Source organism: Athene noctua, chromosome 6 (assembly GCF_965140245.1).
Source record: "Athene noctua chromosome 6, bAthNoc1.hap1.1, whole genome shotgun sequence".
In the NCBI taxonomy this organism is placed as follows: Eukaryota; Metazoa; Chordata; class Aves; order Strigiformes; family Strigidae; genus Athene; species Athene noctua.
The window spans coordinates 16623132-16649250 of NC_134042.1; the positions used below are offsets into that span (position 1 = coordinate 16623132).

Genomic DNA, 26119 nt, shown 5'->3' on the forward strand with positions numbered 1-26119 from the left:
CAGAAGCAGGCACACTTCTCCCTGCATCTGAGACACTAGCGAAAAGGGGAGAAGTTTTCTCAGTTTTGATTTCTTAAAATCACACTTCATAAAATTATTTCACAATATGATATAGAATTATCTGTATAAATGCAAAATACTAGAATTTAAAATATAAAATTGTTCTGAAATCTCAAAACCTTTATGAGTTTAATCTGTTACTAATGTCTATATAACTATTAGCAAATAATGAAGTACACATATATTTAAATACAAACATAACCTTTAATTCTTACTTAGCTTTTGGTCACAAATTCATTCCTTGAGAATGTATTTTTAACGTTGTTAGATTCTGAATAACAACACAGAGCATACTGTTAAATTTCTTTGCATTTTTCCAGCAAATTTCTGTTTTCAGAAGGGATTCAATGATGTAAGATCCTGTGATAATGCATTTTAAAAACAACTGTACCCAAAGAATACTGTCTGAATATAGTACAATTAACTTTCTTATAAACTTACAAGACCTTATTGTAACTGCATTTACAGTATCAGTTTTGTAAGTAAAGATTCTGAGAACCATTTTAGATGGGTTTTGGGTAGAGGCATGTATTGTAGGTTAGTGGAAAGAAAAGTGGTTTGCTTATACACATAATGCCAAGATGATCCACCTGTGCACGGGGAGGACTGGATGGTTGCCACTTGACATGAGTATTTTCTGGGTTTTGTTGTTAATTCTGTGAAAACTGCTTGATCTTAAGAGTTTTAATGTTTTAATGGCCTACTAGGGGGTGATGGGGTCCATCTGTCAAACAAGGGGAAGAGCATTTTCAGTCATAGGCTTGCCAAGCTGGTGAAGAGGGCTTTAAATTAAAGTTGACAAGGGAGAGTAACCTCAATCCATACCATTCTTATCAGTTTGATGCCAGTGCCAACAATAGATGCCCAGAGCCTAGAGAGGGGTCACATGTCAGCAGGAGAGCACCCAAGAGCAGCACAAAGGAATTCCAGGCAGTACATCAGCTCCATCTAGGGCCCAACTTAAATGCCTCTATGCAGCATGGGGAATAAACAAGTGGAGCTATAGACATGCACACACCTGCAGGGCTATGATCTTACTGGCACCACAGAGATGTGTGGGATGGCTCCTATGCCTGGAGTGTTGGAATGGAAGGATACAGGGTCTTTAAGAAGGAAAGGCAGGGGAGACAGGAGGCGGGGGGGGGGGGGTGGGGGGGTGGGGTGTCACCCTCTATGTCAGCAACCAGCTTAAGTGCACAGAGCTCTGCCTGGCAATGGATGAGGAGCTGAGAGCTTATGGGTCAGGATTAAAGGGAAGGCAGGAACAGGGACAGGAGATGTTACAGTGTGGGTCTGCTACAGACCACACAACCAGGAAGACCTCTACAGACAGGTAGCAGCAGCCTCATTTTCACAAGCCCTGGTCCTCATGGGGGACTTCAACCACCCCGATATCTGGTTGGAGGGACAATAGTGCAGCACACAAGCAATTCAGGAGGTTCCTGGAATGCACTGATGGTAATTTCCTTCTCAAGTGATAGAGAAGCCAACAAGGAGAGGTGCTGTGCTGGACCTTGTTCTCACCAACAAGGAGGGCTCGTGGGGAGTGTCAAGCTCAAGGGCAGGCTTGGCTGCAGTGACCATGAAATGGTGCAGTTCAAGATCCTTAGGGCAGTGAGGAGGGTGCAGAGCAAGCTGGCTACCCTGGACTTCAGGAGAGCAGAGTCCGGCCTCTTCAGGGATCTGCTTGGTAGAGTACAATGGGATAAAGCCCTGGCGGGAAGAGGGCCCCAAGAAAGCTGGCTGGTGTTCAAGAATCACCTCCTCCAAGCTCAGGAGCAATGCATCCCAACAAAGAGGAAGACAGTTAAGAATGCCAGGAGGCCTGTATGGATGAACAATATGTTCCTGGAGAAACTCAAAACACAAAAGGGAAGCCTACAGAGGGTGGAAGCAAGGGCAGGTAGCCTGAGAGGAATACAGAGAAACTGTCTGAGCAGACAGGGATCAGGTTAGGAAGGCCAAAGCCCTGACAGAATTATATCTGGCCAGGGACATCAAGTGCCATAAAAACAGTTTCTATAGGTATGTCAGTGACAAAAGGAAGACTAGGGAGAATGTGGGCCTTCTCCAGAAGGAAACAAGAGACCTGGTTACCTAGGATATGGGGAAGGCCGAGGTACTCGATGACTTTTTTGCCTCTGTCTTCACCAGCAAGTGCTCCAGTCACACTGCCCACGATGCAGAAGGCAAAGGTGGGGACTGGGAGAATGAAGAACCACCCACTGCAGGAGAAGATCAGGTTTGAGAACATGTAAGGAACCTGAAAATGCACAAGTGAGACCTGATGAGATGCATCCACAAGTCACGAGGGAACTGGTGGATGAAGTAGTTAAGTCACTATTATCCATTATATTTAAGAAGTCATGGTCATCTGACAAAGTTCCTGCTGACTGGAAAAAAGGAAACATATCCCCCATTTTTAAAAAGGGGAATAAAGAAGAGCCAGGGAACTACAGGCCAGTCTCAGCTCTATGTTCAATAAGATCATGTAGCAGATCCTCCTGGAAACTGTTCTAGGGCACATGGAAAATAAGAAGGTGATTTATGACAGTCAACATGGCTTCACTAAGGGTAAATCATGCCTGATGAATTTGGTGGCCTTCTATGACAGGGTTACAACATCGATGGATAAGGGAAGAGCAACTGACATCATCTACCTGGACTTTTGCAAAGCTTTTGACAGTCCCACATGACAACCCTGTCTCTAAGTTGGAGAGACATGGATCTGATGGATGGACCACTCAGGGGATAAGGTATTGGCTGGATGGTCGCACTCAAAGTGTTGTAGTCAACAGCTCGATGTCCAAGTGGAGAGCAGTGATGAGTGATGTTTCTCAAGGGTCAGTGTTGGGACCGACGCTGTTTAACATCTTTGCTGGCAACACAGATGGTGGGATTGAGTGCACCCTCAGCAGGTTTGCTGATGACACCAAGCTGTGTCGTGCAGTTGACACAATGGAGGGAAGGGATGTGCCATCCAGAAGGACCTTGAAACGCTTGAGAGGTGGCCTGTGCAAACCTCATGAAATTCAACAAGACCAAGTGTAAAGTCCTGCACATGGGTTGGGGAAATCCCAAGCACAGATACGGCTGGGTGATGGGTGGATTTAGAGCAGCCCAGTGGAGATGGACTTGGGGGCATTAACAGATGGAAAACTGACTATGCACCAGCAATGTGTGCTCACAGGCCAGAAAGCCAACCATGTCCTGGGCTGCATCAAGAGAAGGGCCAGAAGGTCGAGGGAGGGGATTCTCCCCCTCTACTCTGATCTCCTGAGACCCCCCCTGCAGTGCTGTGTCCAGCTCTGGGGTCCCCAACATAAGGAGGACATTGACCTCCTTGAGCAGCAGGTCCAGAGGAGGCCATGAAGATGATCAGGGGGCTGAAGCACCTTCCCTGTGAGGACAGGCTGAGAGAGTTGGGGGTGTTCAACCTGGAGAAGAGAAGGCTCGGGGGAGACCTTATAGTGGCCTTCTAGTACTTAACAAGGGCCTACAGGAAAAATGGAGAGGGACTCTTAATCAGGGGGTGCAGTGATAGGATGAGGGGTAATCACTCTAAACCGAAAGAGGGCAGATTTAGATTAGGTATAAAGGAAGATGTTCTTTACTGTGAGGGTGGTGAGACACTGGGCACAGGTTGCCCAGAGCAGCTGTGGCTGCCCCCTCCCTGGCAGTGCTCAAGGCCAGGTTGGACGGGGCTGTGAGCAACCTGGGCTAGGGGAAGGTGTCCCTGCCCATGGCAGGGGGGTGGGAACTACATGGTCTTGAGGTCCCTTCCAACCCAAACCATTCTGTGATTCTGATTAAGACTATTGAAAACTCAAATACATTCTTGAATTTTTCTTAGTTTGTATTATGCAACAGAAACCTGAAATATGATAGGATGACACTCCTGAAGCCTCTAATTTTCCCCTGAAATTCATGCAGGTTTAGATGAAAATGATCTGTATGAAACTGTTATTCTAGGTTGAATTAAAATTTATTCAGATCTTGTTCTCTAATTTTCGGAGCATTGCAAATGTGGTCGAGTAGGCACAATACAGTTTCCTGAACGAAATAAAGACAATACGGGTACAGCTAGAGCTCCAGGCACAAAACAGACAACAGCTGCTCATGGTACCACATGCTACTTCTCAGTCCGGAATCAAGCAGTCATCACAGAACTACTGTGGTAAAAATCTCTCAATCACATTGCCCTGTATTATCTTTATCTGTATATGAAAATGGAAACAAAATTACATACTAATGTATTTCCTGGATTATTAGCAGTCTCTATAGCGAATGGCTTTCCAGGCTCTGCGGTTTTTATGTTAGCAGAAAAAGGGAAAGGATCCACTAAAAGTATTTTTGCTACATTTCTATCTTTTAGTGCACCTTTTGAAAAAATGGAACATAGTAGACTAAAAAACACCACCTAATAAGTAATAATCTATTTAAAAAAAAAAAATAAAAAATCACAGGAACAAATGAAATACGCTTTGTTAAAATGGATAAGAGACATTCCAGTTTTGCATTCCCACATATAATAATCTCATCGTCTACTCTGTAGCTGAACACTTGCTATTGAACATTTCTACATACTGAGCTATAGAGCATATTGTGCAAAATGCTTGTAACTGAGAGAACATACTGAATGAAGAGGGGTTGAGGGACAAAAAGATCTCTTAATATGTATTTTTTAAATAGGTAATTCAATCGTGTCAGTCAAACAACACTCCAGAGCATCCTGTATTTTCTAAAATAATCACCTATCTGAAAATGACACCAATAACAAATTTCACAGAAGCACTGTATTTCCAACCAAAAATATCACTTAATAGACAAGACACATTCTCCTATTTGAAACCAAATAACCAATAGAGAATAGAATTTTATTAGAGTAAAAAAATTTCTATTAAATGAAATTGGAAGTAAGAAGAGAGATACTGTAGCTGAAGAAAAAGCAGAAAGCTTAAACCAGAATTACTAAGGGTGTAAAGGGAAGCAGTTAGTGTTGTAGTATAACTGTGTTTCTCTGAAATAAATGTCTGCAGAAAGTTACTTGAGGTAATTTTTGAACTCTTGCTATGTCAGTTTTGAACTTCAAGACTGTAATCACCTCTGGAAAATACACTTTTTTGCCTTGGTTATGCTCTTGTGATGTTTATATGTTAGCATGGATAAAGGGGAAAAGCACAAGTGAAGAATCCAAAGTAAATTTCAAGTTACAGTGAAAGAAGGTGAGAAAAGCATACATGAAAACAAGACAAAAATTTTGGGATAACTATACTTCTTCCCTCTTAAACCACCATCCATTAGATTTCTGCCTCACAGTGCTAAAAAGAAAGCAATTTTAAGGAGTCCCCCAGAACAAGTGAGACAGGACAATTCTTTCTAATTAAGAAAGCAATCTAGAATTTAAATACAGTGAGTAGTATTGTATAAAAGAATGAAAACATCCCTGGGTAGCAATTTTCTGTATCTCAATGTCAGAATCATCCCTAAAATGTGCAGCAAAGGATTTCTTTACATCTGAAGCTAAGTGTTCTAATATAATCTTTCACTAGCAGATTGTCCATTTCCCCTGCTCACCTTATCTATACTGCAAATAACTGCACAGATTTCATAGAAGCCTTCTCTAAATAAGGCACTAGCTCAAGTATTTATAGCTTTGACAAAATGAATCCTCTTGTACAAGATGACTCGTCCAGAGGTCAGCTCTCAATAGATTTTCAGAAGAAAGAGCATTTCAGAAGAGCATTTAGTCATTTTTAACAGTGAGATTAGAATTTTCTCCCATGTAATAATAAATTCTTACAACCCCTGTGTTGTTGAGAGGCTTTTGTTCCTCCATTACTGGGAGTTCCAAATTTAAATTCAGCCATGTCAGGGAAGCCTACTCTACTTTGAAGGACAAGTGTTTGCTGACCCCATGGAGAAGAGTTTCAAGTTTGTATGTGCACCATTATTTTTAATCAAACTACTCTTCCTGAAAGAAGTATATAAAAATTGCCATACCAGCTCAGTCCACACAACTCAATATGTTGTTTCTGGTGTTAAGAAACAAATGCTCAGGGAACAAACATATTACATAGACTGTGATTTGTCCCCTGGTACACACTTACTGCCCCTTGATATCTTTAGTTCTAGAACTTCACTGATCTAGATGCTGCATGCAGATCATCAGCTTTAACAGCCATAGTAGGTCCATCAGTCTAATTTTTTAATTTTTTTTTTTTTTTTATCTATCATTACACTTCAGGCTTCCACATGTTACATCAATTATGAAATATTCAGTTCTGCTACATTTGATTAGGCACGTACTTTTATTCCTTTTAAACCCGCTGTCTGAATTTTTTCCTGTCACAAATTCTGATCTGTGAAAAACAGTGAATAATTGCCTTTTTCTATTTTTTAAAGTTATATTCATTCTGAGTCCCTCCACCATACGTTGTTTCTTGGTTAAAGTGAAAATTTCTAGTCTATTTAATTCCTCTTTGTGTGGAAGCCGTTCCAAATCTCAGCTTAATCTTATGATCCATACCATACCCCATTTAGAAGTTAACACAGTAATCAAGATGTAAGCACATCCCAGGTTTATAGAGTCATATAAACAGGTCTTCTGTTTTGTCCTTGATTGTTTTTAGTAAGCCCTCATATCTTACTTTCTTTTCTGAGAACACAGAAACTCAGTACGCTGCTGAGTATTAAGAGGATCTTTTCAGAAAACCATGGACTAATACTGATATAGGCCAAACTAAGATCTGCATTGGACCATCTCTCTCCTGTAGATACACGTTATTTTTCTTTCCAGTATCTAGACACTATGAGAAGACACAGAAAAGATCCAGATATAAACAGAAACAAAGACTAGAGTCTGGAAGAATGAGGCCAGGTGAAGAGTCAGGATAGCGGAAATTCAGATGAAGCCTGAAGGTAGCAAAATGGTCTTAGAAGAGGCTTTTGAGTTCTGAGAGTCACAGATCCTCAGAGGGAGGAAAGCTCATGAAAATGGCACATGTAACAGAAAAAGACCCCTCCAAAAGAAGCCTGAAATAAGAAGATCAAGAAAGGCAAGAAAAGGTCACTAAGTGCAACTAGAAGCTGTGGTGGATTTGGGTTGGATGAGAAGACAAAAAAACAAAGCCAGAGAGATGTACAGCATAATCCCTCAAGGAAATCCCTGGCATTATACATGAAGCTTTTAAAAAGATTTTGGACTGTGATTTAAAAAAAATGGAATATTGACCAGGAAGCTGGGCTGCTCTATCATTAAATTCAAAAGCAAATGATGGGCTGCAAAATTATATTCAAACAAATGAACACTTTACTCCATTCTATTCTTCTCAATTAATAGTGCATATGAAAAAAAGTCTTCTGATACTTAACTCTGAGACTCTGTACATACTCAATTTTCCTACTTCCATAAAAAGTTGTTTTGGTCTGATACTGAATATACCCAGACACACAGGAGTCTTGTCTGCATTGCTTCTGAATGCAAAGGAAAGAAAAACCGCAGTTGTAGCATTACTCAGATGTATACTGTGTCTGGTTGGGATGGAGTCGACTTTCTTCACAGCAGCTGGTATGCTGCTGTCTTTCAGATCTGTGACTAAAACACCAATGTTTTAACTATGGCTGAAGAGTGCCTGCACAGCATCAAGCCTTTTCTTTTCCTGCTCTGCCACCCCAGTGAGTAGGCTGGAGGGACACAAAGAGTTGGGAGGGGACACAGCCAGCACTGCTGACCCAAAGAATACTCCATACCGTAACATCATGCTCAGCAATAAAAGCTCAAGGAAAGGAGGAGGAAGGGGGGGGTAACACTAAGTGGTTGTGGCTTTTGTCTTCCCAAGCGACCCTTCTGTGTGCTGAGGCCTGGCTTTCCAGGAAATGGTTAAACATCTGCCTGTTGACGGGAATTAGTGAATTACTTCTTTGTATTAAGGCACTTTCTTGTACTGTTGGAGAATGTAAGGTATTAAGACAAAGGGATTTAAAAACCACAACTGGAAATAAAATATTGGCATGAAATCTAAGTCACAAGCAAAATGAATACATTTAAAATCAAGGTTTAAAACATATAGAAAGAACTTTTAATAAGTTTTATGAAAATGTCTAGATTGAAACTTGATTGATGTTTCCTAACCTGTGCCCTATGTGTTTCTTTTCAGACATCAGATAGTAAACATAGTAAAACAGAGCAAAAAAGACACAGCTTTTGTTTAGTACACTTTAAAAAAATATTTTCTAACACTTTCATTTATAAATGAAAATTTAAGTACATCCAATAAAAATAACAAACTTTAACCTGACAATGATCTAGTAACTCTCCATAACCAATGATGATGTTTCTTATTCCAACAAACATATATCAATTTATAACTGTTAGTTCCAGAACAAGTCAGAGAAAACAAATATTTCTTCAGCTCCATAAAAGTATATTTCAAATGTATTAAATTTAAAACTTCCTAATAACAAGGAGGATCCCTGGTTACAGATCTTGTAAATATTGAAGCTCCCTGAACACATTTAGATAGAGGTTTGTGGCTAACAAGCTTCAAATAGCTCATCCTTGCACCACAGAGAAGTATTAGAACCAATTCTGAAACTAGTACTAGAACTGAAAAGCCAGATGGAGCACCCAAGCTGCAGCTGCCTTGCAAGTGAAAAACCCTTTCCCCTCAGCAACACTTACCAGCCCAGACACAAGCACTGGGGCTGCACAGCCTCTATTTCCAGACCAACTTTTTCAGTTATTTGATTAGCTTATTAGTTTTAATTGCAGGCTACCACAGGGCATTGCAAGAGGATAAGGAAGAAAATTCCTTCAAAAATTTGGAAAAATATGATGAAAGAACTACTATTGGTAGATAAAGCTGACATGGAGCTTTAAAGAGGTTACAGAGGACTACCTTGGGCCAAGAGATAGAGTTGAAAGTTACTAAGTGCTTAAGACATTTTCTTATGTTCTGCTTTGCCACATACTGCAGCTAAGGTTTTCCTTCAGACAGATGAAGTTGTTCCTACAGATTTATGAGTCATTAAGCCTAAACAACCAAAGAAAAACACATGCAATATTAGCAATTTTTGCTACAAACTGCCAAGGAATCTCATATGTTAAGAAAATTCTTTTCTTAAAGCACAAGTAATGGAGAAGGTCTTCAACAAAGCTGAAAAGTCATTTCCCTTGGATAATCAGTATGCCTAAACAGAGAGCTCCTTATGAAACGTCTGTAGAAAAGATTTAGGGACTTGTTCATATGACTGGAGGTAAAAATTATTTAGTATATGAACTACAGAACAACCTCTGTGATACATTTGATGGAGCCTAGTTGGACTACAGAGAAGCCAAGCAGAGAAACTGGCCTGAGAAGAAACCTTGGTCACTTAAGGTAAGCATGTTTTAATTATCTCAAAAGGAGAGTAAATACAGTTTTTTTCAGGCACATGCAAATTCTTCTTGCAGTTGAAACAGATAAAGGCTTGTCTCACTCATTCCCCCAGACTGATCAGAAACCATCAGGATAGCACAAGGCCAATTCTACTTATATGAACTTTAAGAAGTACTTATTAGATTAGATTCATCATGATCAATTACTTTAGGTAGATGTCAGATCTTTGGAAGTTTGCCAGGTACAACTTTTTCATTAGATACCATACTGAAAATAGGCTGTGCTTCTGTTACACCTCAGTATTGCTCCTCTGCATAACAGAGTACTCTGGGCTATCATACCGAGTCCTCCAGTCACGGTGAGGAAGATCACCTGATGAAATCACTTGATGCTTACAGATGAGCTCATTAACAGGAGACAAGAGAAGTATTTTTTTAAGCCAGGCCTATTAGGGAAAACACGTGCTAATACATTCAAATAATGGACAAACAACTGAGCATGAACTCCCACTACAATGCTGCTGCAAAACAAGGTAACAGCAGATAGGATTACAGAAGAAACATTTCCCCTCTATGCTGCATTACTGGCAGTGGCAGTTAAATAAAAGAAACAGGCATGACATTCATATATTATAACAGGCACTGAAACACTAGAAAGGCTGCACAAAGGGGAGCGAGAGACAACTGACATCATTGTAACATGGGATTTGTAACCTTCAGCAAGACAGAATATTCTACTGATTTTCAAATGGTGAGCAAAACCCAGAAAGAATGAACTAAAATACTTTCAGTTATCTTCAACAACTGCTAGACAGGTTCCTTCAAATATAGATAGACACTGTGAAATTTTACATCCACAGACTTAATATTGTATTTATCAGGTCTTCAATCCTACAGTATAGCTTGTGTCCTCAATAAGATTTTAAAAAAAGAAAAAAAATCAGAGCTCCTCAATAATTCCTTCATCATCTTCAGTCCTTATGATGTAGTGACAATTCTAAAGCTCTCACAACTACCTCCCAGAAAAAGTACCTAGCTCCTCCTTCTAATGTTGTAAAATACAGGCAGTGACAAAGATGACTTCTGTCAGACTTCTATCTCCTGTCATGTGCAAATGGAATTCAAAGTTCATCCAGGAACGTCTAACACTGAGCAGTTAACCTTGTTTTGGTTATCACATTTTCTTCTCACAACTTTTACCAAGAAAAAAAGCTTCTGTAGTACTTAAGTATTAAAACAACTTCTGATCTCCTGTCAGAAGTTATCTATTCTTACCTTTTAGATTTATCTACCCTCTCCTAATTGAAGTCAGCTAATATAAAGGAGATATAAAACACAGTTTAGATGAGATGTGATGTGATTTTGCCTAGAAAGTAGTTACTCAGAATCTCCTGGATCTTGTTAATCTCAAAGAAGCTTTGTAGATGTTTCCAAAACAAATGTGTATCAGTGATTATGTGCAGCTGCAGCTACTGAATTGCACAAAAAGATTAAAAGTGTCCTATCTGTCTAGACAAGTATTTTATAACCTTTATGCCTACATACAGGCTGGAGCTGAAACGAACATCTTATAAAAAGTGCCACAAAGACCTAAAACTTGGGAATGTTTTAGAACTTCTGCTTGAAACACGTGGAGATATACCTTACCCTCTAATGATATGATGGTTCACAACTCAGAGGTGTATTTAAATAACTTAAAGTTAGGGGGGGAAAAAAGGCAGTTAGGCACCTAGGAGGAGTTTCGGGTGACAGCCATACTGAATCCTATCTAACCTATTTCTCTCCTAAGCACAGACTGGGTATTGAGGGTGGAGAAGGAGGGGAAGAAAAAGGGTAGCATTCAGTCTGCTCCCAAGTGAGGAGTCAAATGAGCTGATCTTCTATCTTCCTTTTGGCACCAGCTTAAGAAAATCTGCCTTGCTATAGAGCCTCAAAGATCTCTCCACAAAAGCAGGACTTTGCTAGTATCTTACGCTGTTCTATCGCATTTCACCTGAGCTGAGCATAGTCTGAAGAACATCTGCACCACCATTTAAGAACTACCAGCCTACTTCCTCCAATTACACCTACTGTCTGCAGCTCTGTTTAGGACCATTTGTGGAAAGACACCTATAGTCTTCTTATGTAGATAAATCTCCTTTTATGTGTTAATGGAATGGTAGGCAGGGCTAAACATCTAAACCAAATCACAGGCTTTGAATATTCAAAGCCACATTGTTACCTATATAGGAATCAAAGGAAGTTCCATCTGGTTTTTGGTCATATTTACTATGTGATGCCAAACTGCCAGAATACATACTGTTTTCATAACAAAAAAAAAAAAAAAAAAAAAAAAAAAGAAGTTTGCCCTTCCAGCTCTCTACATTTACACAGTCTGCAGAGCCCTCCCCAACAATTTTAGAAATAGATTTCAGTTTCTTTAATCACACTGACATTTAGAATTTTTTCCAACTATATAAACAATCTAATCTGCTATAAAGTGAACTAATTCTTTCTCATCAGCCAAAAAGAAAAATCCCTTTAATAATCTTTTATATACTGTAGTCGACTCATACTTCCTCTCTTCTGCCATTGTTCTCTAAATTAGGTAACACCTGTCATGCATCGCAGTTTATAACCGCCTTCTCCTCTAGCTGTTCTCCTACACACATCTATATCTTTTAAGTTTTGTGTTGAAAACTGGACACTGTGTGCAGCAGAGACATCACAGGGCTCTGAGCAACCTGATCCAGTTGAAAATGTCCCTGTTATTGCAGGTGGGCTGGACTAGGTGACCTTTAGAAGTCCCTTCCAACCCAAACAATTCTATGATTCTATGGTCAGCTGCAATGAATAAATAGCAGTTAACTCTTAAATCACCTTTTCAGCTGAATCTCAAATCAACTTTTTGTTCAAATTCAACTTTTCTGTAATTAACTACAAAATGTGATTTAACTGTAAAGCTGTTTCATGCTTCCTTCTCCCAGTCAGTCAGTAACTCCTCATTTTCTATTTATTGATAGACTTGGGTTTTTTTGTTAAGTAAGCAGCATTTCTGTTTTCACTAACAAAGTAAAACATACCAATAGAAAGAGATGATCAAACTCCTGATTTGAGCAGCAGAGCTTTTATTACTAATGATGAGAGAACTGAAAGCAGATTCAGAGTCCAGACTGCTCTATCTAGGAAATCAGTAGGGAAAAAAAAAGACTACCCTGGCAATTAGGCATACTTGGTATAAATCAGACACAAATTAAAAAACCCTACAATGCTGTCCTTATAGAGTTTCATTTCAGTGTAAAGACACATTTTCAGCACTTCAGAAAAAGCGTTCTGCAATAACAAAAGAGAAGTTGGCTGTGATGGAGCTAAGAGTGGCAAACAAGTGAGATAGCAACGTAGCTTAGAAAGCCATATGAAGTAGCTATGTCTCACAAGAAATGGACAGCATTCAAAATACATTTTACATGATGTATCAAACCATCCTAATCTAAAACCACTTAAACTTTTTTTTTATACTATCCTCTTGGTCTATTATACTGTATTTCTACCTCTACTGCTAACCCATCATCTGCTAATACTGTGAACTCCTGTTAAAAGTATACACTGATTATCTATTAATACGCTAATGAACCTAAATCTCTTCCACTCTCTTTGTTAAAATATTTTATTAGTGTCATACATTACAAATGCACTGCAAACCTTTAGAGTGACAAAGCCATTTGCTGAGAAAGCATCAGAATTTTTTATGTAAATCTGATGTTGACATCTGATATTAGATTACAAAGAAAAGAGGCAGTTCGTCTATAGTCAGAGCAAATGAGCACCAAAGAAATCCTAAACTCTAAATATGAAACTGGTAGGAGGATGAATCAAATATTATTTGGTATTTGAGGTATCATTATGGGTGAAAATCTTGGCCAAATACTCTAAATATTTTAATCAAACTATATTCTCATTTCAAAAAAGGTTAAATTATCTCTCTGCTGGCACTCTCATGCTTTGGCCCCATGCTGTCCTTTGCATTTCTCTTTGCATAATAAAGAATTCAGATGCCACAGGACCTTAGTCACCTACGAAAGACTGGGCTGAACAATACAGCCTTACACTGTTTCTTCATTTTGGAGATTCACTCACATTACACATTTTTCAAGAACTCTTAATAGGTACTCAGTCTAAAACTGCAAGAATATCAATTGGGAAAGACAAAACAAAGTCTATACGTTGTTCCCACCAGGCAGGAAGAAGCAGACTTTTCTTGCACTACAATCTGTCATACAATCAAGTGTCATAAACAGTCATGGAGACCTAGCAGATGTTTTGAGACTTTATTCAGTCTTTCAAAGTGATAAAAATGGCTACATTGCAGTCACTTATGCTTCTTATGCTATAAGCAAACAGAAATCCATTTCATTTATTTTGCAGTTTACAATAATTTCTTACAATCTTCTTCATGTAAGTTATGGACAAGGAAGGAAACTAGAAGATTTCATCACTTTTGGTAAACAGTAAGTAAAATGATCATGCTACAACAAAGGCAATTCATCCTTTCTGAAAGTAAACTCCAGCAATGCAAAACCAAAACTGTGTAGCATGTAAGCATACCTGCAGTTCAAAAAAACCACATACAATTCTCAAAAAGAAAACCCAAAACACTCAAAAGGCAAATCTTGGTTGAAAATTAAGACCTTTGAAATAGCCTTGACTTCAACACTTAGTTAGCGATTATTAAAAATTTATCTATTGCATTCAGCGATTGTCAAGCAACGATTATACTTGTCCCCTGTACCTCTATCATTTCAGAAGTATAAATTATCAAATATTATATACATAATGTCAGAAATTTCCCAAGAATGCAAGCATATATGCATATATGTCATGTACCTGCAGCAACATGACAAAATGAATTCTGCATCTACTTCATTACTAAAAATCCCCTATAACTGAAAGATGTCAAATATACCTTATTTTCCACTACTTCTCAACAAACACTGAAAAATGTGCTCTGCCAGTGTAAAGGCTCATCATGTTAGGACCCACTGTGGAATACACTTATCGTTTATGTAAAAAAGATGCAAACTTTTCCCCTCTTTCCTTTCCCTCGTAACATGCGGTATGCTTGTGCATACTAGCAAGAACATTTTCAGCTGGTACTAAAGTTAACTGAAGAGAAAAATAAACAATCACACAAAAAGGTTTGATACAATTTCAAGTCTTGCTCAGAGCTCATGAGGTTGAATTTTATTTTAGAGGAAAATACAACACTGAGAAGACCACTGGTCCTGCCATGAAGTAAAAATTAGATTATCTACTAATATACTTGAATTAAAACAGGTAATAGAGGAAGAAATAAGTATCAGCTGTATGAAACCACATACAAAGAGAAAAGATCTACATGTTAAGATAGCTGATAATAACATAATTATCCAGAAAACTCCTAATTTATATGTAGTTCCTCCTTAAACAAACAGGGACAATAAAGGTGCAGACAACTCTGTCACAGAAATACCAACATGCACCATCTGCTACTTCTGATGACACTTGTGCCCTTTACTGTATGTGCTCACTGGATGTTAGTTCACAAACAGAATTAAGTAAAAACCAATGTGGTTTTAATAATATTTGATTGTATTAAAGACAGCTTGACAAGCATATTACCACTAAAGCACTAAGCATGCTTCATCATAATACTTCTTTATATAATTACAGAACTACTCACAAGGATATCATGAAGGAGCTTTTCTTTGCTTAGCAATAAGAGCCAGATACTCACAAAGAAGGGTCTTGGACCAGATCTTTAAGGTTTATCCCACTACGATCCTCGGCAAGGTTCCTGAAGCAACTGTCACTCACTAAAAAAAATAGAAATAAAATTAAAACAAAACAAAAACAGAGAGAAAAATAAGAGGTGGAAATCTAAGAACAGAATGCAGTTGTTTTGATTAATTAGAAACACTTTTTAGTGTTGGGTGTAATTTGAATGTTCATATATGACGTGTGATTTTCAGTGAGGTTTCACAATTTAAAGATAAGTCAACTAAGGCAAAGTGATAAACTCTGTATCATAGATTGTGTGAAAACAATCCATTTCAGCTGGCGTCCTTACTGCTTCTCCACCTGTGACTACAGGAAGTCTCAAACACAAACACTGGATGCACAGATACACACAGATATCTATACCCTTAACAGCAGAGTCTTTAATCATGCACCAGTCAGTATTCTTTACCTCATCAGAAACAGTGAGAGTTGCTATGTATTTAAGTTCACAGTGGTTCATGGGTTAGCAAAGATGTTTAATATGAACAACATCCAAAACACGCAATTAAGACCAAAAATTTATTCAAACAGCCTATAATTAACTTCTAAAGAGCATGTAAAGCAGCTATTTACTGTAAAATTACAACACAGTAAATTTCACAGAAGTTTAAACGAGTATTAGTGTGCTTTCATTTTCTTCACTACATTAAAAAAAAAAAGTGTGATTTAAACATGAAACTCCATTCTCTTGGCTAATTCTCTCAGCACATGTACCCCATTCCCACAAGCAGGTTCATTTCTCTTAAACACAGCCATAGTCAGTTTGAGAGGTGGAGAAAAAGTGGGAGCACGAATGCTTTTAAAAGATTCAGTGTCAGTTCAAAAGAATTAGTTCTTTCCAACTAAGGCAAACTTTCTGAAGGACACAGAGATTATGATATGGCAAAATCAGTGTGAGGATCCATTTGCCATAACCAGCAAGGTAATCTGCCAGAGGAGAGCTTATGAAGAAATGCATTATTGCTTATCTTCCAATACAGAACACAGCCTTGCATTTGGTGAAAGGGGGTGTGTTTAAAATCATCTGCAAAAGCAAGTGTTCCTACTTCTTCCTCTCTAAATGCAAGATACTCTTTTTAATTTACATCTGTAAGTATTCATGCGCATCACCAGCATCAAAAAAATGCAAATCATTCCCCAAATAAGTTATTTTCACAGATTACTATATATACTGTGACAGACCTACCTAACACACTACAGAACTGCAAAAAGTTTCTACTAGTACCTCTTGTTGCCAATACATCTCACAGCATGAAGCCTGTTAGTCTGCTGGGAAAGACAAGTACTAAAAGAAAGGGTCCCAGAAGAAGGGGCTGGGGTAGCTGATGGAACAGGTACTGGCCCCACAAAGCCTGACAGGTAACAGTGTATGACAATAACAGCAGTATTTGTCAAGTGTGGTTAACATCAAGAAGTTTACCGGCTTTGCACCTCAACACTGTAATAAACAGTTGATTATCTAAGGTTCTGTTATCTGCCATTTCTGAAGACACTACCTAACAGTTGCTTGTGACACAAGATCCCTTGGAAGTGAGGCAGTGTATCACATGGAGGGTCTTGTCTTTCAGGTGATTGCCACAGATCTTCAGCTTAAACAACAGCTACCTGTGCTAACGAAGTCCAGAACTCCTGCTCGTTCCTCCTGTGACAATTTAATCACTGTCTGTATACTAAACTGAAAGTTACCTGAACTGAGTTTGCAAGCACTACCTACCTTGCCAGGGAAGGCCCTTAGGCCTTCAGAAAATTTTCATTTCCATGCCCATCTACTGCACTGAACTCAAGACCCTTGAAATTACAGTCTCTAACTCCTGAGTTAAAGGAGTAATTCCAAGATCAGCAGCCTTGCTAACAACCTAGACTCTAGATTTTATGGGAAAAGAAAATCCCAGCTAAATTGATATTTGATAGTTTATGTTGTCTCTTGTTCAGTCTGGCAACAAAACAGGAAACAGACTATTTTACCTACTGTCTTGTCATATATCCTACACTAGTGATGTATCAACATAACTCGTATGCCAACACTATACATCATGAATAAAAATGATCGTCAATAATGGTTTTTCACTACTGACAAATCAAATATTTCTTAAGCATTAAATGCTTAATCTAAACATGCCATATTTCTTCTACTGTCTTCTCCAATCTCTTAATTGAAAGTAATTACAATCGTAATTGAGGAAACTGTTGAAACTATTCTAAAACTTTTTAAAGAGAAAATGAAAAGTAACAGCATAAAATTATCAGTAAACCTGGCCATTATTTTCCTGTATGTAACTCACGAAGTTTATAAAACAAAACATGTTTGAAATAAATGCTTAAAATGAAAGCCTAGATTTGCCAGAGACTCTTTGTCTTTCTTGTCTCTATATAACTCTAAAATTATAATACCCTTTTTATAAATGAAGTTGAAAACTGCAGATCTTCCCTCTAGTTAGCGGAGCTGGGCAATACAATTTTTGATAAAAAGACTAAATCAACATCAGTCAAATATCTACAAACTTCGAAAAGGTATCAACCTTGTCTCCCCAGATTTGGTTGGCTGGTTGTTGGTTTGGTTTGGTTTTTTACTGTAGGACAGGCAGAACACTGGGAAGCTGCAAATTTGCAAACAAGCCTCCTCTTAGGTTACTGTTCCAGACAGACCCAGAAAACACACATGCCTCAGATAAATGTGAAAAAATTCAAATCTAGTTTTAACAACCAAGAATTCTAACAGTTAACATTCACCAAAATCAAATTGCTGAAAACTAATATTTAACTATAATTGCCAATTAAATTACTAGCATTGATAGCAATAGGAAAGCTTCCAGTGAGAGGAAATAATTCAGTGGAATAGGCTGGAATATGACCTCTTTGTTGCACTTCACTGACCTCCATATAGGCACAGCCACGCTCTATCACATCCTTGCAAACTCTAGCCCAGGAAAGAAAACAAATGTTCAGCAATAAACACGGGGTGGAAGCAATCAAGCAGAGTAGGTACTACACTTCTCACGGCTTAGAAACCTGTAAATCAGCACTGCATGTATTTTTAAAAATTGTATACTCTGATTGAAATGCAAGCTTGTTATTTTAAAAAGGACATAGGGTGAAACTGTGTTTGATAGTATGGCAGAGAAAGATCAGGATGATCAATGGTGCTTTAAGGTTTGAGGGAAGAAAAGGCAGAAGAAAACTGCATCACATCACAAATTGTAGTACATACACAAAGGCCAACCAAGGGAGACTTTTGTATAGGACATCTATATGAACACAATCCCCATGCAGGATTTTGTCTTGCTTCAAATTTTCATTTTTATTTTTTTAATCCCCCCAAATTTATAAAAGTTAGTATTTCAAGCAGTGTGGAGTGCATGGTTTATGGAGAGATACACCCCTCTCTACATATTCACCATGACTGAGCCTCTTATCTGTATTACACTCCCAATGTACACTTCCTTATAGACAAGGAGACTAAAAAAAAGGTTCCTAAAACATATTTGCTCCATGAAGTATTGTACATGAAATGTCAGTCTATAAGATACTAGAACTGTTTTTTAAGAAATTAAATAGTCACAAATATTATGGGCATAGACTGAATCTACTCCTACCACAGAAATGCATAGTCTGAAAAACATCACACTAAGGACAAATCCCTAAACATCCATTGAACAGTTTGACTTTCAAGTGAGCTGTAATTCATCCTATCAAAATTATTGATACATACCATGTATCAAAATTAAAGAGGTTTTAGCAATAGCTCCAATTCTCTCAACATTCATCCTACTTTCAGCTCCTGGTTTCTCCTACCGATGTTCTGTTTCTGACCCATGTCTGGTCTTGTGCCTAGGAAGTACCATGGATGGGAAGCCAATAAGGGAGTCAATTACATAGCATACGAAATTCCGTGTGAAAAGGTTAAAATCAGCATTCACACTCTAATGTACAAACATCCAGTTTACAATAGCTGCAAAGCCTTCCCACTTGTGAATTTTTAAATCTGGCTATATGATTTTTTTTTTCCCTTTGGTTTCTTTAACAGTTTTAAATGAGACTATATTGAAGGAAAATTGATTATTCATCTGTTGATTTTAAAAATGAGAAGTTCTTCAACTCTGAAGGTAAACAAGTATTTTCTTCAGGTAGATGCAGGATATAATCTGTTGCAAATTTTATCTTTTTAAAATTTTTTTTTTTTTTAAATGTCCTAGAGTTTGAAAACAATATAGCCCTTTAAAACTGTCACTCAATCTCTTGTCCCACACAGTGTATTCCCAGTAAACAAAAGCCCTCTTTAGATCAACGCACTTCCAATTCTACAGGTGTTAGCAGGCAATTTCATATCATATTCTTTAGAAAAAATGCATTCATTACCCTCAAAAAAATGAAGTGCTATCTATAATTTCGTAAAGAAAATTAGTAATGAAATTTACTCCCCAATATCAAAACATGCAGTTCCAGAAAAGTGAGAACTACAATTACCTGCCAGATTTTCCTCTTGGTTCTCAGAATTCAGAACTGCTTTTAGATTAGTTGTAGTTACTTGTCGATAAAAACCTAAGAATGCTACACTAAGAAAAACAGTTCTTGATAACTGTGATGCACTATGAGTTTGAAAATACGTAGACTACTACAACGTGCACAGTATGCACAGTATAAGATATCAATTTCTTACATTTTTGTCTTTTAATGATAACCTAAATTCAGTTCTTTTTCTTAGGACTTCCTTCATCTGTTTGTAGAATTTCTGGCAGACTTTCCACAGCAGATCTCTCTTCCTTACCCCTCTTGTTATAAGATCATTTATATGTTTAGGTTTTTGTATCAGATTCATTCAGCAGCTGATAAATACAGGAAATATTTAATACACTTGGAGATGTTCTGGAAAGTACTCGTCTGGCACAGCATTGTATTCTACTCTGGTTTTGCTTGCAGTAAAGCATTATTCAGAAGTCTGATTTCAGATTCAGGTGGTTATGTTCCACACGCTGCATGCAAATGTAGCAGGATTCAAGTATTTTGTTTTTATAGGTCCAACCTTATACACACTGCAGCAAGCACCCGCTTTTACCTATTGTAATTGTACATATTGTTGACTTCAAGACATAATAAATGCTGCTAAAAAGCTTAGGTTTTAGGATACAAGGAGGTAACAAATTTTTGTCAGACCTCAAAACATCTCTCTTTAAAAGCCTATTCTCCTGCAGACACAGAATTCCTGTCCTACAGGCATACTTTAAAGAAGGCAAAGGAATGAGATAGTACCAGCATGTAAAGATTTATTCTCTTACTCTTAAAATGGTTTTAAGGTATTTTGTAGGTCACATGAACACTAACATCAGAGATAAATATCCTGCGTCTTTTCTCTGCTACTGCCATATTTTTCAAGTGACTGCATGTCAACCAGAAAACATACATAAAACAGATGGCATATTACAGAAATTTTGTAGCACCTTCACCAGATCTATTACAGAAAACAGCAAATTAATTATAAGAAGAGCACTTATACTATTTGCATATCTGCACACAAATCTCTCTGAGAATAAGAATACAGAATAAGAAGAACTACTAGTCTGCACGCAAATTGCGAATGCTTGTGACTGCTAAGAAAGTGCATTGTCTGTGAGCAGCAGAAATAATGAGGGCTCATTTCCTAAGAAGTTGTGATCTAAACAACATTTGCTATTACCATAATACATCCAGATTCCCTCTGATACCCACACAAGGAAGAGAGCTAAAGCTAATACAAAGCCATGCATGGGAAAGCACCAGTCAATACCAATCTGCCTTTTCCTCAGTGGGGGTAATAATCTGAGTGTCCTCTCTGTCTGTGCGCTAATTTTAATTTATCAATAACTATTTTTAAAAATTCTCTTTTTGTTACGTTGCGCTTAATTTTCCATTATCCATTATCACTTCTTTCATACGTGGGTTAAACAGGTTTAAAAGGGGGAACCTGGAAGACAAATGGAAAGACTGAAGGATGACATTATCTATCTTTTGATCACGTAAACCTTGTTTATCCATAGCAGATTATCTAAAAACCACTCTCAAAATTGCAAGGCAGCCATGCACACCGTATTTCAAGTTTCCTTCCCTTTTCATTTCCACTTTAAACTTCATTCTACTAAAAACAGAGAATGAAATCATAATACAGCAACACTTTCAGTTTTAACCCACAACTATTTAACAACAGAAGTAGTAGCAGCACTTTAACACAGTCACTAATAGGTTGTGCAGTATCTGGACAAACATGTCACTGTGGAAGCTATTTTTAAAATTGTGTTAAAGCACGGTGGTATTTACAGCACACAAATAAACAGCACTCAAAGATTTGCTTAAGGGTGAGCAGGTTCAGGTGACAGAAAACATGCCACACCCTTCACATGTTATAGTATTGTGACCTGAAAGCTATGCAAAAAAAGGTAATATTTTATTTAAAAGAAGCATTAAAAGAGCTAAAATAGGCACATGAAGAAAGGAATCTCTTTTATATGGATTGTATTTCTTCTATTTTCAAGTATAAAACTCATTAAATCAGTGAAAAATAACACAGAATCGTCTAGGTTGGAAAAGGCCTTTGAAGATCATCCAGTCCAACCCTTAAGCTAACACTGACAGTTCCCAACTACACCATATCCCTCAGCGCTATGTCAACGCTACTCATAAACACCTCCAGGGATGGGGAATCCACCACCTCCCTGGGCAGCCCATTCCAACACCTAACAACCCCTTCTGGAAAGAAATGCTTCCTCATATCTAGTCTAAACCTTCCCCGGAGCAATCTGAGGCCATTTCCTCTTGTCCTATCGCTTATTACTTGGTTAAAGAAGCTCACCCCCAGCTCTCTGCACCCTCCTTTCAGGTAGCTGTAGAGGGCGATGAGGTCTCCCCTCAGCCTCCTCTTCTCCAGACTAAACCCCCCCAGTTCCCTCAGCCGCTCCTCGTACGACCTGTGCTCCAGACCCTGCACCAGCTCCGTTGCCCTTCTCTGGACACGCTCGAGTCATTCAATGTCCTTTTTGTAGTGAGGGGCCCAAAACTGAACACAGGAATCGAGGTGCGGCCTCACCAGGGCCGAGTACAGGGGTGAGATCCCTTCCCTGTCCCTGCTGGCCACGCTATTGCTGACACAAGCCAGGATGCCATTGGCCTTCTTGGCCCCGTGGGCACACTGCTCGCTCCTGTTCAGCCGGCTGTCAATCAGCACCCCCAGGTCCCTCTCTGACTGGCAGCTCTTCAGCCACTCCTCCCCAAGCCTGTAGCACTGCTGGGGGTTGTTGTGGCCCAAGGGCACCCCCGGCATTTGGCCTTATTGAAACTCCTCCAGTTGGCCTCAGCCCATGGCTCCAGCCTGTCCAGGTCTCTCTGCAGAGCCTCCCTGCCCTCGAGCACATCAACACTCCCACCCAACTGGGTGTCATCTGCAAACTGACTGAGGGTGCACTCGATCCCCTCATCTAGATCATCAGTAAAGATGTGAAACAGAAGTGGCCCCAACACCGAGCCCTGGGGGACACCACTTGTGACTGGCTGCCAACTGGCTTTAACTCCGTTCACCACAACTCTTTGGGCCCGGCCATCCAGCCAGTTTTTATCCAGCAAAGCGTGTGCCCATCCAAGCCACGAGCAGCCAGTTTCACCAGGAGAATGTTGTGGGAAACAGTGTCAAAGGCCTTACTGAAGTCAAGGTAAACATCCACAGCCTTTTCCTCATCCAATAAGCAGGTTGCCCTGTCGCAGAAGGAGATCAAGTTTGACACGCAGGACCTGCCTTTCATAAACCCATGCTGACTGGGCCTGATCCCCTGGTTGTCCATTATATGACTTTTAATGGCACTCGAGATGACCTGCTCCATGACCTTCCCTGGCACCGAGGGCAGACTGACAGGTCTATAGTTTCCCAGATCTTTCTTTCTGCCTTTCTTGTAGATGGGTGTCACATTTGCCACCCTCCAGTCCAACGGGACCTCCCCAGTTAGCCATGACTTCAGGTAAATCATGGACAGCAGCTTGGCGAGCACATCTGCCAACTCCCTCAGCACCCTTGGGTGTAACCCGTCTGGTCCCATAGACTTGTGTGCATCCAAGTGGTGCAGCAGGTCTCTGACCACTTTGTCTTTAACTGTGCTGACCTCATTCTGCTTCCCCTCCCCATCTCCCAGCTCCTGAGGCTGGTGTCCAGGGAACAGCCAGTTCCAATGCTAAAGACTGAGGCAAAGTAGGTGTTGAGCACCTCACCTTTTCCTCATCCTTAAGTTACCATGTTTCCCTCTGCATCCAGTAAGGGAGAGAGATTTTCTCTAATCCTCCTTTTGCTGTAATGAATTTATAGAAACATTTTTTGTTATCCTTAAAAGCTGCAGCCAGGTTGAGCTCTATCTGCGCTTTGGCTCTCCTAATGTTCTCCCTGCATAGCTTCACTACATCTTTATAGTCTTCATGAGAGACCTGCCCCCTCTTCCAAAGGTCACAGATTCTCCTTTTCTTCTTGAGATCCAGCCAAAGGTCCCTGTTTAGCCAGGCCAGGCTCCTTCCCCTCCTGCTTGTTTTCCGACACACGGGAACAGCCTGCTCCTGTGCCTGTAAGACTTCTCTCTTGAAGTATGTCCATTCTTCCTGGACTCCCATATCCTTCAGGGCAGCCTCCCAAGGGATTCTGTCAATCAGTCTTTTGAACAGGTCAGAGTTTGCCCTTCAGAAGTCTAAGGTGGCAGGTTTACTAATCCCTCTCTATGTTTCTCCAAGGATCAAAAATTCAATCATCTCATGGTCACTGCACCCTAGACGGCCTCCAACCTTTACCTCCCCCACAAGCTCTTCCCTGTTCACAAGCAGCAGGTCCAGGAGGGACCTTCCCTGGCCGGCTCACTCGCCAGCTGGGTGAGGAAGTTACCCTCCACACATTCCAGAAACCTCCTGGATTGTTCCTTCTCCGCTGTGTTGTGTTCCCAGCAGATACCCGGGAGGTTAAAGTCCCTCACAAGAACAACGGCAAGTGACCACAAGATTTCTCCCAACTGTTTACAGAAAGCTTCATCCACCTCACTGCTTTGGTTGGGGGGTCTATAGCAGACTCCCACAGCAAGATCTGCTTTACTGGCCCTTAACCTAATCCAAACACTCTCAACCCTGACATCACTATACTTGATTTCTGAGCTGTCATAGCATTCTCTTACACACAGGGCCACTCCACCACCTCTCCTTCCTTGTCTATCCCTCCTGAAGAGTTTGTAGCCATCAATTGCGGCACTCCAGTCGTGTGAGGCATCCCACCACGTTTCTGTGATAGCTACTATGTCATAGTTCTCGTGATGCATCTTGGCCTCAAGCTCCTCCTGTTTGTTGCTCAGACTGCGTGCATTGGTATAGATGCACTTGAGATGAGCTCATGAATCCAACACCCTTTTGTGAGTGTGGGCCCCATTTCCTACCAGACCCTTCTCAGGTGCTTCCACAGTTCCTAAACATCTTTCCCTTCTCTCAAATGAAGTGGCAGAGAGAGAGCCCTCACCAGTCCACCATCCTTCAGGCTTTGACTCGCTTCCCTTAAGCTTATTTCTAACATGCCCAGTTATCTCCCCATCCCCCCTCATATCTAGTTTAAAGCCCTGTCAACAAGCCCTGCTCACTCCTGCCCCAGAATCCTTTTTCCCCTCTAGGACAGCTGCATCCCACCTGTCTCATTTGTCACCAGCAGACCAAGTGCCTTATAAACCTTGCCATGGTCAAGGAACCTGAAATTCTGATGGTGGCACCAGGTGTTAATCAGATATGTTTTCCACCCTCTATCAGTGGTTTTCTGTTCCACTTGAGGGATTGATGAAAACACAACCTGAGCTCCCAAGCCTTCAATTAGCCACCCCAGTGCTTTGAAGTCCTTTCCGAGTGACTTAAGACTTCTCTCTACCACCTCATCATTACCTGCCTGGATAATCAATAAGGGGTAGTAATCAGAGGGCCGCACCAGAGTAGTGACTTTCCTTTTAATATCTCTGACCTGAGCCCCAGGGAGGCAGCAGACTTCTCTTGGTATGGGTCTGTTGACATATGGACCCCTCCGTACCCCTCAGAACAGAGTCACCCACTACAATTACCCAATTACTTGAACTAACAAGTTCAAAACATTACGCTGGTAAAATTAAGATGCACGGGATATGCAGAGATGGTTAATACTTTCCAGATGAGTCCAGATGCAAATGATTTTTTCTACCCCATGAGAACAAAGAATTACATTCCAAAAGTAAGCAGGACCTTTTCAAATCAGTGTTGTATTCTTCCCATTTACATAACCACTTAATTTCTATTGCCAGAGAAAGTATCACCAACAGCAACAGTTCCAGAAAAGTGAAAGTAGCTGAGAAGGTCTGATCACATCACTGCTTGAGCTCATTATCCCTTTATCTTTGCAAAGTTTGTCATCAGAAATACAAAGGCAGAGGTACAACAGTTTGGAACAAGTTACAGAATGTATCCACTTGGGGGAATTTTTATTGTATGAAGTAATGTTAAAATCTGATAGGAAAACAAAGGAAGACAAAGGCTGCTTCTGCAAGATATCAGATGAAGCCTGCAGATCAAAGAGAGAACACTGTTGAGATTAATCTATTTGAAATAAAAGACCAAACCAGTAACTTCAATTTACTTAATAAAATTTACTTTCACTGGGCATTCAGAGCTAGGCATAGTATCAAGACTAGTCACAGTTTCAATTCATGTATTACAATTCACTCTCAAATATAAGTTCTCAGCAGACAAGCAAGAACACAGTTATTTTATTCCAGTTATTTCAATTCACCAAAATGCCATAAGTAGCCTCTTTCTCACCCACCCAGCAAGAGCATTCTTGTGCTTTCTCTGCCATATCAGTAACCACCAGTACAATATATTTGTCCCTAATTT

General features: G+C 39.7%; 1 protein-coding gene across 14 annotated transcripts in view; it reads right to left on the reverse strand.

Annotated features, from left to right (window-relative positions):
- Positions 1 to 26119, reverse strand: part of GPHN (gephyrin) — a 307551-nt gene that overhangs the window by 191703 nt on the left and 89729 nt on the right. For 13 of the 14 annotated variants that reach the window (XR_012633868.1, XM_074909768.1, XM_074909767.1 and 10 more), the window contains exon 2: positions 15192 to 15270. Coding sequence is in view for 12 of the 14 variants with exons in the window: in XM_074909768.1 (XP_074765869.1) it covers positions 15192 to 15270 (79 nt within the window). In the remaining 2 variants the exon portion in view is untranslated. Of the gene's footprint in view, positions 1 to 15191; positions 15271 to 26119 lie in introns of those variants that run through there. The other variant, XM_074909770.1, reaches the window with a different exon arrangement.